Consider the following 18083-nt stretch of genomic DNA (forward strand, 5'->3'; position numbering starts at 1 on the left):
GGCCTCGAACTCACAGAGATCCACCTGCCTCTGCCTCCCGAGTGCTGGGATTAAAGGCGTGCGCCACCACCGCCCGGCTAAGATCTTGCTCTTCTTGCAAAGGCATTGGTTCAGTTCCCAGCACCCATGTGGTGGCTTACAACTGTCTGTAACTCAGTTCTAAGAATCCAATTCCCTCTTGCATCCACAGGCACCAGACACACATGTGGCATTCATACATATATCAGAAAACACCCATGCACATGAGATAATTTTAAAAACTTTTAAAAGGAAAGAAAAATACAGAAAGAATTTCATAGCTGCTCTCTCTTTACTCCCACAACATTGCGGTATCACATCTTTACATCAATCCAGTAAGAGAAATGACATCTCATTATTTCAATAATTTTAAATGTGGCTAAATTAGGAAAATCCTATTTTGTATTCATTATCTGTTAGTGTTATTCTCAATAAATATTGTTTGGACCTTCTAATTTTTAATTAACTTTATATAGATGCTGGAAATCTTAGTGAAGTTGTGAATATATCCTTCCTTGTGCAATTTATTTTGAAAATATTTTTTCCTCAAACTAAGCTTTTATGTATGTATGTATGTATGTATGTACCTGTCTGTCTATCATTGTCTGTCTGTCTAATTTATCTCTCTCTCTAATAATTTTAGTTATCCATGTACATCTATTCATATATTCATATGAGTGTCAAAACGCAGAGTCGAGTGATATATTTCACAATCTTAGTAAAACTCATCTTCACTCATCAGTGAATGTGGGTATTAATGACTAAACTCTTTGTTCCTGTGATCATTTGAGAGGAGAGAGAAGATTTCAGATGACCAGTGGCATCTGTGTTACTTTTATTTCTATGCTATATATGTTAAGTAGTCTATAGCTTTCTAAATTCAGAAACTCCCATATTTCATAAAGTCTTATTCTATGCCGGTAAACATTTTTATATTTATGTGATATGATATGGTGTGTGTATGTGTGTATGTGTGTGTGTGTATGTGTGTATGTGTGTGTGTGTGTATGGTGTTCATGTGTGTACATATGTATGCACACATTAGAGAAAGAGTCAGTTGTCATTTATCCAAAATCTATGAACCCTCTGTCTCATTTTGGAATTATTTGAGAGGGTTATTGAGATGCAGATTTTTTATAGCATTTGGACATTTTTCTGTTTTAAATCAAAAGCATATACATTTCCATAGAAATAGTTTTGATGTGTGTGATATTAACTCTATTATATACATCATGAATTTTGGATCTGACAATTTTTCTCCCACCTACTTTATATGTCCAAAAAGTTACCTCTGATCTGACTAGTGGTGTCACCATTACCAGTTTTGTCACTGTTATTAATAATTCACATTTGCCTTCTTACTACAGAAAAACCTAGGACCTAAGGCATGTTAAACCAACACTGTAATACCAAGCTGCACTTTCTAGTCAATATAAATTTAATTTCAGTTTTATACTTTTTGACTATTCAGTTTTACTATGAAGTTGTTGTTAGGTGTTTTTGGTCTTTTGTCTTTTGGAAGGCTTGCTACCCAGCTCCCAAATAAATCACACACTAAGACTTATTCTTACTTATGAATGCCTGGCCTTAGCTTGGCTTAGTTTCTAGCCATCTTTCCTTATCTTAAATTATCCTGCCTACCTTTTGCCTCTGAGCTTTTCCTGTTCTCTTACTTCTGTATATCTTATTCTTACTCTGTGACTTGCTGTGTAGTTGGGTGGCTGGCCACTGGAGTCCTCCTTCTTCTCTTGCTCCTAGATATTAGATCTCTCCTCCCAGTTTTCTCCTTCTATATAGTCTCTCTGCCTGCCAGCCCCACCTATCCTTTCTCCTGCCTTGCTGTTGTCCAGTTCCCTATTAAACCATCAGGTGTTTTACACAGGCACAGTAACACAGCTTCACAGAGTTGAACAATTACAACATAAACAAAAGTAGCACACCTTAAAATATTCTACTACATGAAGTACATTCAAATTTCTGTCATTTTTTTGTGAAAGATTGTTCGGGGCAGTAACTATGTATCAAAAAGGATATGAAAGTTTCCATCCTTTCCTCAGCAGAACTTAAAGAGCAGTTCCTAAATATCTGCTGACTGAACATTCCAGTAGTTGGGTTAGAAATTCTATATTGCTAAAAAGACTTTGGTGTTTTTAAGATTCTAATGCATGGAAAAAAAAGAGGACCAAGAATGAATGAAGAGATTAAGAATTATTTAAAAATTGATACTTGGAAAACTAATTATGAACATAAAATAATTATTTCCACATGTATATAGGGCTATGCAGTGTGTGTACATATATACAATAAGTAATATAATGCATAGGTGGCATATAATATAATGGGTTTTAAATTCAATATTCAATTATGTTCAAATTGCATCTTTTCCATATGAATAAATACTGGGGCATTTGGATTTATATAATATATAAAATAAGAAGCATAATGTATGAATTATCTTAAGTAAAAATCACAGAAGAAACGATTGGATTATTTACTATGTACAATTTAAAAATATTTTTGTGTTAGAAAACATCATAAATTAAAATCAATGAATATGGTGAAAAAATCATCTGCAGCAATGTCAAATGTAAGTTTAATATCTATAGAAAGTCCTTTCAAATATCACTATGTCGATGTATTCAAGGCTAGTAACCAAGAATAAAATTACTTTTAAGTTTTATTTTTATTAAAAGAGGTTGTGAATAAGCTGTATTTGGAGTAATTTGATGAAGTGGACATGCAGGTAATGTTGATGGCGATGTAAACCGATTCAACATTTCCAGAAAGCAATTTGATTATCTGATTTTAATGTATGTATACACATGTTGAACTGTAGGACTACAACCAGAAACTATAATTTGAAATAAACAACATGGCTAATATCTCTCTACAGGATACTTCATCCTAAGATAATTTTCGATGATAATTTTATGAAAGGCAATTTTCAGCCACACAGTTTTAGCTTGATCATGGAGTAGTGATTGAATCGAATATTATGTCATCATGCTTTTAAAAAAAAAGTCAGGCCTTTGGGGAGGCTCAAGGTGCAATGCTAAATACAGAGTCAAAATAACACCTTATCTGTAGGAGGAACCACATTTATCTGGGAAAGGGAAACAAAATACTGTAACGGGTAATTTTTGGAGTGCTTGCTGTTTTTATAATCTGGAGAGACTCTCGTTTAAAATGTAGCCAGGGACTTAGCAATGGCAGTAGCCAGACGGCACGTAGGTTTTCAATTGACCTTTCCTGAAATGATTTGATTTAAAGAGAAATAAGCATCTTGTCATAGCAGAGTAATCAAATCTTTGAGCAGAGAAGGCCCTTGCAGTTCACTTGATCCAGTCATCCATAGTATATCCATCTCTGTGTTAGGCCAATTTGTGCTGCTGGTTTCACTAGCTGTAACTCCTAAGAGCCACGGGCTTTGTTCACTCCTGCAGCACAGTTCTGCTGGGCATTGCTTGCACGTCCTTCATCTTTGGATTTCCTTCCTGACTGCCCCAAAGGGTGTTATTCTTTCCTAAACTATTGTAAGCTTATTCTTAAAAGAGAAAACTATAATGTGCTAATAATGCCAATATCAAGCTATTCACAAATTGTAAAGGATAGGCAAAAATCCACATTCTGTGAACATTATTATAAAAGTCATATATATTTTTGTTTAAGCTGCTATTAGTTCCCTTGTATGTAAAATGTGATTAATTATGATGGTACCTACTTCATAGCAACTTTTATAATCTTGATTACTAGTGTGTTGGTGTGTGTGTATGTGTGTGTGTGTGTGTGTGTGTGTGCGTGTGTGTGTAAGTTTGTACATGTGAGAGCACACATGTGGAAGTCAGATGGCAATGTTTAGGAGCTGATTCTCTTTTTCCACCTTACTTATGTTTGTGAGACAAGAGGATCTCATGTAGCCCAGAATGATTTGAACTCAATATGAACCTAGGATAAACTTAACCTTCTAATCCTCCTGTTTCCACCTCCAGAGTGCTGGAATGACATGATTGTGTCACCATGCAGTGTTGAGGCTCTAACCAAGGGCCATTGGCCTGGTTGGCAACCACTCTACCAATGAAGCTACATCGCTAGTCCCTCTGCCTTGCTTATGAAGCAGGATCTGTTTTATTTCTGCCTTTTTCCAGACTTGCTGGCCCACAAGCTTTTGGATAGTCCTGCTTTCTCCACCTTGAACCTCCCATTAGGAGGACTGTGATTCCAGATAAACCACTGTCTCGCCCATGTGTGCTGGGACTAACAGGTTATGAGGCTTTTATTCTCCGCGCCATCTCCCCACGGTACAGTTGTTCCAATGGGATTTATGCATGTGAAGAATGGGCCCAAGAATAAAGATTAAATAAAAACTAGGGCCTTCTTGTTTTTATTCCGGGTGGAAAATACACTTCTCCTTTTCTTTTGTTAAACACAATGAAAAAGCCAGAATTTTGTATTTCGAGCACAGATAAGAAGACGGCTGACAAATGAGGGTAACCAACAAAGAATTCAGGGGCATAAGAAGAAATGAGGTCTCTGGGTTTTCTTTGTGCTTCTGTAACACAACCTGCATGCTGGAGAAGCTGACAATCAGGAAGGACTATGGAACGCACACTTAAAAATGAGCTACAACCAAAACTTCTCTCTTGGGAAAAAGCAGCCGGAAATGGAAAGCCCACCTGTAGAGAAAACTCTAAACGTGTCCTAATCCATTCTACCACCACAGAAATATTGGTTCTAATACAGTCTTCACTAGGAAAAAGCAGAGTATTAGTCTTTATTATTTTTTTTTATTTTATTTATTTATTTTGGCCACGCTGTAAGGAAACAGTCCCACAGCACTGACTTCTCTGCTGATGTCTGCTAAGTTTATGAGCTAGTTGGAACTTTTATTCTGGTTAAGTTAAGGAGGTCACATGATGAAAAATAATGTAGAAACACTCACTGTGGATGGAGAAAAAGAATCTAATTGAAGCTTGACTTTTCATACCAGCTCATCTCCCAGGAGTATCAAGGAATCCTAGTAGTAACAGGGAATGAAGTGTCTCCCTTTCCAACCACACTGTGCCAGCAAAAAACAGAAGATCAAAAATTTATGTTTGAATAGGCTACAGAGAGATATAATACTTTGTAATATATATATATATATATATATATATATGTATATATAATATAATACAGAGATATGTCCAAGGTACAATAAAAACATTATTTTTATACTGAGGACCAGGGAAATGTCAGCATGAATGAAAAAGACAATCAAATAGATATGACACTTAGATGACATCACTATTGGACTTATCTCACAAGGATTTTAAAGTGGCCACCCTTAAATATGCTTCAAGTAATTATAAGCACATTTAAAGAAGATAGAAATCTACAGCCAATTAATTAAAGAGAAAGAAGATAATTAAGTAGAATTTGGGAACTTGAAAATTATAAAAACGAAGTAAAAAGAAAATGCTGATGAATGGGCTGTATATAGCAGAGCTGAATGGAGATCGTATATAAGTTATCAGTGAGCTAGAGAACAGGAAAATAGCATTACTTATAAGCAATGAATAAACATGACATCACAACATTGACACCCGTCTAGATGTCTAACTATTTTGATTTCAAATATTCCTTTCTACCATTCCTAACTAAATGCCCTTGGTATCCTTAGGTCACTGCTCACTTGATTTTTAAAAATGGGTAGTAAATTAACCTGGATCCGTAGTGTTGTTTTCCTTGAAGTGTTACTGATATTTTTAGTTCACTCATTCATTAGCTACTCACTGAGTCCATATTGTATAGAAAGCACACAGGAGATTATTGGATTATTAGGATGACATGGTCTCAGCTCTCAGGTAGTTTATAGTATAACAAAGAAAATGTATAATAGATCACTGTTAATATAATGTGGCAAGTACTATTATAGAAAAACAGATGTAGAGCTTTGGAAATTCTTGGGGTTGGTTGGTACTAAGTGAAGTATAGACATGGAAGTATTTGCTGACTCAATTTAAGAAACTACCTATTTTTAAATCAATATTATTTGATTGTGTAAAAGCAGTTGAAGAAAAATGAACCAGGGTAAACAAATCAGTTACTTATGTCATCCAAAAACATGACTTTATCCTTAAACTTAAGGAATGATATTTAATGATTTTAAATGTCACTTCACATACAACTAAGCATGGATTGGCCAGTTTGAAAACACTCTTAATGCCTTCTGTATGTCTTCTACCTTGGAATATATCAAACTTTTCATATACAAGACCAATACTGTTCAGTGTTTCTAGAATTTGTTTGCTGAATCCATATTTTGCTCATATGTACACTAAAGCTCCTGCTTTGTATCAGCTGGCATTGTATTAGGCTAAACACAAAACTAGATGAATGGCAATCAATAACAGTCTTCACTAATAGCCTACCATTAAGAGTAATTTGTTTCCCCCATGGCACTCCTTTGGAGAAAACTAAATTTTCATTTGTAAGTGGCTATCAATTTGGAGATAGTTTTGGGTTAGGGTTCAGAGCATGTGTCCACTTTTTTTCAGCTCAAGACCTCATCTGATGCAGACTTTCCTCTTAGAAACACCTTAAATGTATTCCATAAGTTTGGGTATATTTTGTATTCATTTTTATTCATTTATAGAAAATCTTTATTTTCTTTTTTTATATCTGTTTTTATTTCATTTTCCAATCAATAGTGAGTTGTTCAGTTTTTATGAATTTATAAGTTTTCTGCTGTTTCTATTGTTGGTATCCAGCTTTCATCCATGGTGGTCAGATAGGATTCAGGGTGTTCTTTCAATTTTTTTTGTATCTGTTGAGACTATGTTTGTGTCTGAGTATGTGGTTAGTTTTGGAGAAAGTTTCACGAGCTGCAGAGAAGAAGGTATATTCTTTTGTATTTGGGTGAAATGTTCTATAAATATCTGTTTGGTCCAGTTGGCTTATAATGTCTGCTAGGTCCAGCACTTCTATGTTTAGTTTTTGTCTGGATGACCTGTGTATTGGCAAGAGTGGATTATTGAAGTCTCCCACTATCAGTGTGTGAGAGTCAATATGTGATTTAAGCTGTAGTAGTGTTTCTCTTTTGAACTCAAGTGCCCTTGTGTTTGGCGCATAGATTTTTGGAATTGCAATGTCCTCTTGGTGGGTTTTTCCTTTGATGAGTATGTAGCATCCTTTCCTATCCCTTCTAATTAGATTGAGTTAAAGCCTATTTGGGCAGAGAGTAAAATAGCAACACCAGCTTACTTCTTAGGTTCATTTTCTTGGAATATCTTTTCCATCTTTTACTCTGAGGTGAATTCCTAATTTTTTTTTCATTTCAAGTTTTGCCTCACTTTTAGTTTTCTTTATTGATTCTATTTCCAGCTGCAAGTTTTTGAACTGTTTTCATTTCATTCTGCTGTTTGGCTGTGTTTTCATAGATTTCTTTAAGGGATTTATCCATTTTCTCTTTACCAGCTTTTAAAAACATGTTCTTAAAGGCTATTCTGAAGTCCTTGTCTTGTGTTTTAACTATGTTGTATTTCTCACAGCTTACTATAGTTGGGTTGCTGGGCATTAGTGAGGACACTTTGTCTTAGCTGTTATATTTCTATGCTGGCTTCTAGGCATCTGGGTTGTTATTGGTGGAAAACTAGATGTTGATATCTGCTCTTGTTTTTGTTGGGTTGGTATTACATCCCTTTGTTACTGTTGCCCTCTTGTGATCTTAGGAGAGTGTGGTGGCTGTGGATTGCCTGGTAGAGAATGCGTCTGAGATCCTGCCAGGAGTGGACACTACGGGTTTTGATTAGAATGCTTCTTTGAGTTGGGAGCTGACACTTAAGGATAGAGATAGGCTAGAAGAGGGTTTCTGAGGGGGTCCACAGGAAGGGGGAAAGCAGGTTGTGAAACCAGGATCAGCTTAGTGTCCTGGGAATGGGAGCAGAGAGGGAGGAGAGGCCACAGCTAGTAGTCTGCCACAGAGCTGAGGATGAGAATGGGGGATTGGATTGGGAGGAGAGGAAGATGAGCGAAGGTCTAAAGATCACCTACCTGCCTCACTGGCCTCTGGAAAGATTTTATTTGATATAGGTTACAGTCAATCACCTAGAGAGTCAAGGCAGCAACTTGCAGCTAAAAACTGCAGCAGAGACTGTGGAAGAATTCTACTTATTAACTTGCTTCCCCTTGCTTGCTCTATGTAATTTTTTATACAGTTCTGGTCCATCTGACTAAGGATGGTACAGTCCACAGTGGGCTGAAAACACTCCTGTTAATTAATAAATGCCTCCAAAGACATGTAAACAAGACAATGCAATGGAAACAATCCTTCAATGAAGTCTCACTCTTTCCAACTGTGCCAAGTCGACAACTGAAGCTAACCATGACAATATATTTCAAAGAACTGACTTTTTTAGGGTTTTGTCTACTTGTAACAGCTAGCGGAATGTCCACCATACATCTACCATTTTCCCTTTTCATAATCTCTAATGCTTCTCTACCGCAGGTATATAGGATTCATTTTACTTCTATAAATATTACTCAGGTTCTGTAGACTCCACTTTCATCCTAAGCAATAATATCCACAAAGCTGTCAGTTGAAAGTACAAAGTGTATTTTTTCCTGTTATACATTAATATAAATCCATATTTATTAAAGTAAAAATGTTCCCTGGATGTCATTCTAAATATGTGTTTTACCACCATCATTTCCCAGCATGAAGTACTGTAGAAAACACTGTCCTAAAGACATCCATCTCAGCTAGATATGGAGCAAAGAGGTTACACAAAAATATATTGTGAAAAGAGTCATTAATTTTTCTTTGCAATGTGTTTCAGGTTTGTGGAAGGGATGCTTAATATTTGTTACAATGCTATTGATCGGCACATTGAAAATGGCCAAGGGGATAAGATTGCCATCATCTATGACAGTCCTGTTACAAATACTAAAGCAACTATCACCTATAAGGAAGTCTTGGAGCAGGTAATGTCCCAAACTTTCTCTCCATATTGGCTATGATATAGAAGTTATATAGCTAACATATGTTCTCATTATATAACCGTTTTAAATATATTAACATGTACTAATGATTTTTTGTAATCTTGGAAGTGAACACTGATTACTTGTGATCAACTTTAGTTTTTTCCTAATCCCTTCATTCACATTTTATAGTACTGAAAGGTACTCATGTCACTTGGAAAGGCATGTAAATGTTCAGAATAGTTTTAAATGTTCTTCTGACTTTTGCATCCCCCCCCTTATTGTCACCACTGGGGCTAGCGAAGGCTACTCCTTGTTTTTATGTGATTGATGGTCTCCCACACGCTCTCCTTACCCTGCACTGTTCATGTTAGATTATCATCTAAATCTTTTTCTTACCCATTTTCCTTAAAATTACAAATTTCCCTATTTTTCATTTCCCTGGTTGCTGAGGATGTTGAACACTTTTAAAAGTATTTTCTGGCCATTTTTCCTTTTTCTTTTGAGAACTCTCTGTTGAGTTTGGTAGCCTAATTTTAACTGGGTCATTTGTTTTCACGGCTCTTTGTTTTTGAGCTCCTTGTAAAGGCTTAATATTAATCTTCTGTTAGAAGTGTAAGCTGGCAAAAGTTCTCACTGTGGCTTTCTTCTTTATTTGGTTGGAAGGGAAAATGGCAAAGGAAGAGATGATGTAATTATATTTTAATTAAAATGTGTTTTTAAAATAATGTCATTTGGAGATTAAAATCCAGCCTCCTATGGCATACAAGACACTTTGAAATCCAACCACAACATCCTTTCCAGTGTTTATTTCCTAGTATTATTAGCCATCTGTACAACTTCTCGTCTTCCTTCTTACCTTCCTCTTTCTTCTTGGATGTGGTATGTGAATGTGTATGTATATGAGTGGCCAAAAATGCAACCAAAAAGGAGTGCTGCCCTCCATTGTTGGGTGTACTGGTTGTCGTTCTGAAACACACATAGAGTTGACACTGGAGTCAGCGTGTTCATAATATATGAGAGTCACAGCGCTAACGTAAGAAGAAGTAGAAGCTGTCTGAAGTACTGCACTGTTTAGTATAGGTTTGCATTTTCACATTTTGGAAGAGGCATTATCTGTGGTTGAAAAAGTACTCCTGTGATTTTGGCACACTGCCACAATCTCATTTTCCGAATTTGAAAACTTAAGATAATTGCACATTTTAATTGATGTTAGATTGTACAGAATTTGATGTTTATTCCTGCCTTGTAATACCTTTATCTCTGTTAGCCCACTGAATTTGATGCATATACAAACATCAGAGTCAAAGAGGAAATCTTTAAGGAAATCTTAAGCAGTGAGAGCGTGGACTTTTTCTGTTGCTTTCTCTTTAAATTACGTAACCGTCTAAGATCGCCACATGCGAATGTTTTTCTCAGAATCTTTCTGCTTTCTCATCTTCTTTCCTCATGCTGAATCTGGACTCTGAGACTCTGTTGACTTCGGTGCTAGTTCACTGGTTTCGGTTTACCCTGACATGAACGTCCTTAAGAGGGCAGTTCCCTCAGCGCCTGTCAGCCCCTGGTTCTCCAGGCTTTCTGCTCCAAAGTATTCAAGGAAGAACTGTTCCACACAGAGAGAGGGGCGTTGTTCTGTTGCTTTGATTACCTGCTCCCAACTCCCCACAGTCTCCGTTTTATTAAGTGAGGAAGACAGAGAAAGATTTAATGAGCAATGCCATTGAGAACAAACAGAAAGAACAATCTTTGCACCTGGGCTCATTTCCTCTGCCTTCGTTCATTTTTTTTCACTTGGCATTTTGGATGGGTAAAACTTGATTTCAATTTCTTAATATCTCTTATTTAATTAATAAACTGCAAATTTTAGGCTAACTTGACTCAGTTATAAGAAAGACTGACAGTTTTAAAGGAGGGGTCAGAGCCTTTCCGAAGTGGCTGTGTTATCTGCATGTCTGATTATTTTAAACAACCTTTGGCTGAGATGTTTGTCTAGGGATTAGAGACCTGTTTAAGGTCCACCCTCTATTCCGTATATGTTTACCTTTTGATTATCAAATTTCATTTGGAATGAAGGATAACACAACTGGACAAATCTCTTATTACCAAGTGCTGAGAAAATATATAAATATGAAAATTCTACACACCAATCAGAGATCCCCCTCTTCCCACTGATTGGTGTGTAAAATGAATGAAAAAAAATTCTTAATAAAACAAAGAAAGCTAAGGTAAAATAGATTTTAAAGGGAAGAGTAACATAAATTATCTGCTCTGGTAAGTGATTAGGGCTGATTTTCAGTAGGTTTTACTAGGGGTAGATGCTCTCAGTCTAAGGGAATAATAAATTATATCCAATAATAACCCATAATACCTTGGGAAAATCCCTCCTTTTACAAAGAATAATATAATTCTCTTTGAAAAAATATGAAAATTCAATTGTAATACATAGTCAGAGTAGGGCTAGACTCTGTACTCTGTGGGAAAACATAGAAAAAAATCACTGGTGTTTGGTATTGCTTACTCAGCTGTATCAATTGCCTGTGCTAATTTATTATTTTTTATCTTTAATTTTTAAGTGTATGGGTGTTTTTTTTCTGCATGTATATGTGCACATATATGCCCTCCGAGGCCATAAGAGGTCTCACAGTCCTCTCAAAATGGAATTACAGACCACTGAGAGCTGCCACGCAGTTACTAGGACTTGAACCTGAGTTCTCTGGAAGCACAAACAGTGCTCTTAACAACTGAGCCATCTCTCCCACCAGCCCCTGTGATAACTAATTGATAAAGACAAAACGTTTACTTGGGGCTACCCTTCAAGATTGCATGGACCTATTTCTTTGGGCCTGTGATGTGTAGTGGATGGCGATGGTGGTCCATGTGTGGTGAAGCTAACTGCTCACCTCACGGCTGGGAGTCAGAAAAAAGGGGAAAAGCCAAAGAGCCATGACCTTCTCTGCAGACACAACCTTGGTGACCGGAGGAAGCTCCACCCTCTACAGGTTCCATGACTTCTTTCTGTAGTACTGCTCCGGAGGCTGAACCTTGGTGCAAATATCTTGGACAGACACTTTTGGAAACCATAGTATTACCTAATGGGGTCAAGAGTAAATAGGATTTAGTAAAACTTCCTGATTGACAACTAGATTTAGTCCAATTGCTTATTTTGTACTTGAAATGAGTTTTACACTCTCCAGGTATCTTCTGACTCATGTTGTCTGTTCTGTTTTATCATCTTTAATATCTTCTCTGATCATATTAACTATAAGTGTTCTTCCCCACACTGCTCAATAGCCCCCTTTCGCTGTCTTATTTATTACTCAATATTGTTCCTTGGGTTTTATGCATATGCTTGTGAGTGGTGCTGCTAATTTCAACATGTAAGGTTTATAAGGACAGACATGTTTGTTTTATCTGTAGAATGTTGCCACACACACAGTGAATATGTATTGAATTATGAATGAGTAAGTGAATGAATGGATGAGTGAATGCACTACCATTTGAAATTTTAAAGTTTATTGTATTTTGTTGAATGGAATTCTCTAGTATATACATTAGAAACAGAACTTGAACACCTTTCCTAACTTATTTTTATTTGGCTTGGTTCTCCAAGATATATGGATTCTCTTTGGGTTCTTCAAAATAAGCAGCTGAGAAATCTGCATGCTGGGAAACATGCATATACTTATTGTACTCCTTTAAGGTTAACAGATTATTTTAATAAATCTCAGTGAAATCAAAGGCATGTATGTTTGTACGAGCACACATATATTATGTTGAATGTCACTAATTTAACGTTGAATTTATCATTGTGATTATGATATATTACTAATATATCATTAAGTTATGATTTTAGCTTTTGTTATTCCAGCAATTATGAATTTTTGTGTGTTCACTAAGTAAAAAGGTGACCTTCCATGAAGGGCACCTGAGAATTTTTTTCATGAATAAAGCTATATGAGGGAAATTGATAAAACATAGTGTGTGTTAAATTTTCCAGATCTAATCCACCTAAAGTGCCTATTATCTTTATTAAAGGTAATTTTTGCAACATAATTATAGCTGTAGCTATAATTATGAAGGCTTAATAATTTAGCAGAGAAAATTACTCTGTAATCATGGGCTATGTTTCATGAAAAGTCCACTTCCAATCTCTGCTCTTCAGAATGCTCTCTTCAAAGTATGAAATCCATCTGCTCAGAAATAGGTCAGGAGAAAGCGGCCGGATGCTCTCTTATCATTGACATTGATATTATTCTTAAGCAGACACCCAAAAACCAAGGCACAGTATTGTCCACTCAAATCTATCCCTGCTAGTGATGGCCTTCTTGAGAGAAAAGGAGGCATTATCTCATCTATTTTATATCTCAAGGTATCCAAATAAATACTAAAAGGCAAATGAGCACTGAAATGCCACTAAAAAATTTATGTCTGTAAGACAAATTATTGTTTTGATGCTTGATAGATAAGAGTGATGCTAATGTATGTAGATTGTATTGCAATCATGCATGTATTTCTCTCCAGTATGCAATGTGTTCAGTTTTATATATAGTTTTAAATAAAAATCAAATGCTATCTATATACATTATTATGGTTTTTTTTTTTTACAAATAATGTTTGTATGTAACTAGATCAGGAAGCACAGTATTCCAAGCTTCAGTATACCAGAAGCCCTCATTATCACTCCCTTAGTTATTTCTCATCCAGTCCCTATATGAATGCAACTCTGACATGTACTGACCATTCGTGAGATATGCTTACGCTTAAACTTTATAAAATTGAATAACGTAATATTTTATGTTTATGGATTTTCTCTCCCAACTTTCTGTTTCTGACATTCATTTCATCCCCAGAGGCCGTGGTCTGGTTATTTGGGAAGTGCCTGTTTAAGAGCATTGCCAATCTTGGTGTTGACCTGCATACATTTGGATTGGGATACATTTAGGAATGAGGTGTTTAGTTCAGTTATGGCTCACGCCGAGAGTGATTTGCTATTGCACAGTGGCTGTAGCAATTTTCTGTTCCTCCCTGCTCAATGAGAATATAATATTCCAACACTGTTGACAGTTGCATGCCTATTGAATTTGGACCCTTTTGATGAATGTGTGTTCCTGTGTGGCAATGACACATTGTGGCTTTAGTTCATTTTTTCCAAGAGGTGATGGAGCTGAGCTTTTTTTTATCCTGGATGACCCACCCATTTACACCCTCTTTTTAGAAGTTCTCACTCACAGCCTCCACCTAGTCACTTTTTTCCAGTTTTGCTAGTCTGCCACGTTTTCAGATTTGGGGAGGAATCATTTTTCACAATTAAGAGAAAGCTTCCTCAATATTTTAAGTTCTTAGGAAAAAGGATGAAGATTTTAAAAGACAAGTTTTAGAATTTACATGATTTTATGAATCTGAAGCTGAGAAGATTTTTTTTCTATTTTTAAGGTAACTAATGAAAACACAAAACAAAACAAAAAAAAAAAAAAACCCAAAACAAAACAAAACAAAAAAAACTACACCTTGATGTTCTTCCTAGCTACTCTTTGAAACAATTTGGATACAAATACTCTCTGGCACAATGTCTTGAAAGAGGAAACATGATTTCCAATGTTTAAGGCAGATGAAAACAAAAACAAAAACCTACAAAAATAATCTGGGTTGATACTAATATTAAAAGGCTTTGGCTAGCTGGGTGGTGGTGACTCATGCCTTTAATCCCAGCACTTGGGAGGCAGAGCCAGGTGGATCTCTGTGAGTTCAAGGCCAGCCTGGTTTACAGAGCGAGATCCAGGATGGCAAAACTACACAGAGAATTCTCTTCGGTTCTCGCCGCTGAGCGGTCTCCAGCGCTGAGCGTCCGTCGCCATGCCTCGGAAAATTGAGGAAATCAAGGACTTTCTGCTCACAGCCCGGCACAAGGATGCCAAATCTGTCAAGATCAAGAAGAACAAGGATAATGTGAAGTTCAAGGTTCGCTGCAGCAGGTACCTTTACACCCTGGTCATCACAGACAAGGAGAAGGCTGAGAAGCTGAAACAGTCCCTGCCCCCGGTTTGGCAGTGAAGGAGCTGAAATGAACCAGACCTCTCTGTTTTGACCATTAAAACCCCTGAAAAGTAAAAAAAAAAAAAAAAAAAAAAAAAAAAAAACCAACAACAACAAAAAACAAAAAACATACAACAACAACAAAAACTACACAGAGAAACCTTGTCTTGAAAAAACCAAAAAACAAAAAAAAAAAAAACAATGGCTTTGGTTAAATTGATTTTGAGTGATCAAGTCCAAAAAATTTTCATAATCCTTTTTGTCCTTGTGAGTCAATTTTATGATGTAGTGTTTTACACACACGCACACGCACACGCACACGCCCACGCACGCACGCACGCACGCACGCACGCACGCGCGCGTGCATTCACAATGCCTTTTAGCAGAAGCACTTGTATTTAATTTAAAAACAAGTTATAATCAACTTAATACTAACTTGAGTTGCTTCAAAAATCTTCACAACTTAGAAAATTTGTTAGATTTGGAGACTGTTCAAAATAAAGGAAACAAGTCAGAGTCCAATTTTAATAGACAATATAAGGAAACTACTCACAAAAAGGAGGCAACAATGGTTTAATATTTGCTATTTCCCCATTTTCCAGTATTTAGAATCACTTATTCAAAACGAAAGCTGCCTGGTATTTTTACGTCAATCTAAAATAGCAGCAATACAACAAGCCCCTTTAATTTTCTCAGCTTGGTTTTTGGAGATGATATTATCTCGGAAATCAAGATTACTGTTTGGAGTAAAAACCAGCTTCCTGCCACTTCCTGATGTACCAGATGGTGTCTTTCCACCATGAGACCCAGAGCATCTCCCGTATAATTTCCTCCAAAGGACTAGCTTCTTCTCCCCTTTTACTCAACTTGTTAACGTCCCAATGTAATCTCTTGAATGGAGAAAAGAATCCCGTGGGTAAGAGCAATATTTTATTCATCTTTTAACCTACACAGTAGCTGGAATAGGCTTCCCACAGAGAAGGATCATATCACACGCTGATAGAGTTCAGGAATAGAACATTCAATAACATTCATTAAAAAGTAAAGACAAGCCTAGTCTGTGACTAAGAGAAATAATTATTTCTAAAAATATCATTGTCCTCCCACATTTTAATTTCCAAATGAGGATTTTTATTTTTAATGGGTGAACACAGTCCCTGTTTTACTGTGTTCCCTAACTTTGAAGATCCATACCCTGCCCTATTTAAAGCTCTGCTTATGACATTTTCCCTGTGGTGTCATCTTCAAAACCTGGAAAACTAGTGCATAGTCTTTATTCTTGTATGTTCTTAATGAATTTGTCCCACACATGGTAGACTTTACTAAATGACTTGTCTGCAAGATGGCTCACCCCTGAGCTATCAACAACTCAATTCAACAAAATCAGTAGACTCTTTCCTTTAGAGTCCTTATTCTGGAATTAAAATGAAGAAATCAAATGTATTTACGCAAAGCACATATCCCATCCACATATTGGCACTTTGGGTACATTATGAGTTCCAATAGTGAATAACACTGTTTTTGTGTACAGGGCAAACAAATTGTTTTTGGGAAAATACATTATGAAGTAAAAAGATAATTCACTATAACAAAAGGAAAAGGAAAACAATGTCTATCGAGGGGCTTGGGTTTTTTCATTCAGGAGATATTTCCAAAGTAGAGGCTTGTCACCAACCAAATAGACCTTCAGTCAAGTCGTGAGCAAAATGTAGTGAATAACATTTGAATATTTACATAAAAGTTTTGTTGTGCAGAGACTGTGAAACTAAAGTAGACCTGGCCCACTGGGAAATCTAGAGGAGAGTGGTAGCCGGTCATGACGGGAAGACAGACCATGTAGAAACTTACAGACCAAGATCAAATGAGGTGTTATATTGTGTACCCTAATAAATTTGCCTGAAGATCAGAGAACAGAACAAGCCACTAGATTAGTCAAAGAAAGCAGTCAGTGGTGGCACACACCCTTAATCCTAGCACTCAGGGGGCAGTGATCCATCTGGATCTCTCTGAGTTCAAAGCCACCCTGGACTATATGAGATTGACTTAGTCTAGGAGAGAAACAGAACCAGGCAGTAATATAACACACACAGTTAATCCCAATACTAGGGAGTCACAGGCCTGTAATCCCAGCACTAGGAAAGTTGAGACAGGAAATGATATGAGTGGGCAGAGAAAGGTATGTGAAGTGTGAGGAGACAGGAACTAAAGACTTTTCAGCAGAAACGTCCCTTTCAGCTGAAGGCTTTTTCGGCTGGAGCTCTTTCAGTCTGAGGAGATGGTGAGGTCAGAGGTGATGATTGTGGCTTGCTCTGCTTCTTTAATCTTTCAGCTTTCACCCCAATATCAGGCTCTGAGTTTTTTATGATAAGACTTTTAGAAGTTCGTGTTATAATCAAGTCTGTATTTATTCCCAGTGTAATGGAAAATTTCAGATTGCTAAAGGAGTCATTTTTGTCTTCTCTGTAGAAGCATGCAAGAAATGTGGGATGGAAGCAGATGATAGTGGTCAGAAGAGGAGATGAGTAGGCATGACTTACCTTAAATGGCCCTAGAACAACTGCTTTCATTGATATAGGCAATGGGGAGATAGTGTAGAGAGAGTCTGCATCATGGCTTTCTGGTAGGATAATGCAGAGACAGCCTGTGCCATGGCTTTCTGGTATTTCTCCTACACTCACATGTTGGCTTACATTTCTGGCTATACCTACAATATTTGCAAAAAATCTCTGATTTATCAGTTACTTGCATGTGCCCCCTTTGCTCCCATATTTGAGGTCTTATTTTACTTTTACCCAATAAAGGATTGTTCTTATGTAATTTTTCATATAGAACCACTGGACTAATGACTTACTAATTATTTCATTCTTTTTCTCTCCTATGTATCTATATCTATGATAGATACAACATCATAGACATATAATATGCGTGGTTTTCATAATTTAAAGTTTTTCCAAGAAGTTATGCAACCCACAGTCTGAAGGCCAAGCTGTTAAAATTTCAGTACTCAGTTTCCCTTTGTATTTGATCTTGGACCTACATTTCTGCTTACACAGCCAGGAGACCTTGCTGTCATA

At 36.6% G+C, this 18083-nt stretch overlaps 2 protein-coding genes across 2 annotated transcripts in view; both read left to right on the forward strand.

Annotated features, from left to right (window-relative positions):
* Acss3 (acyl-CoA synthetase short chain family member 3) overlaps window positions 1-18083 on the forward strand; it is a 171750-nt gene that overhangs the window by 23726 nt on the left and 129941 nt on the right. Inside the window, exon 2 of the mRNA XM_028873024.2 lies at window positions 8835-8979. Within this exon, the coding sequence (XP_028728857.1) occupies window positions 8835-8979 (145 nt within the window). The remainder of the gene's footprint in view (window positions 1-8834; window positions 8980-18083) is intronic.
* LOC114695630 (60S ribosomal protein L38-like) lies at window positions 14763-15103 on the forward strand. The gene has a single exon (XM_037196784.1). It carries the CDS (start codon window positions 14830-14832, stop codon window positions 15025-15027), a length of 198 nt encoding a protein of 65 aa, XP_037052679.1. The 5' UTR covers window positions 14763-14829; the 3' UTR covers window positions 15028-15103.

Source organism: Peromyscus leucopus, chromosome 18, assembly GCF_004664715.2.
Source record: "Peromyscus leucopus breed LL Stock chromosome 18, UCI_PerLeu_2.1, whole genome shotgun sequence".
Classification (NCBI taxonomy): domain Eukaryota; kingdom Metazoa; phylum Chordata; class Mammalia; order Rodentia; family Cricetidae; genus Peromyscus; species Peromyscus leucopus.

What these genes read in the sequence shown, in the direction of transcription:
- LOC114695630 (XM_037196784.1), top strand. Translation starts at nt 14,830, where the DNA reads ATGCCTCGGAAAATTGAGGAAATCAAGGACTTTCTGCTCACAGCCCGG.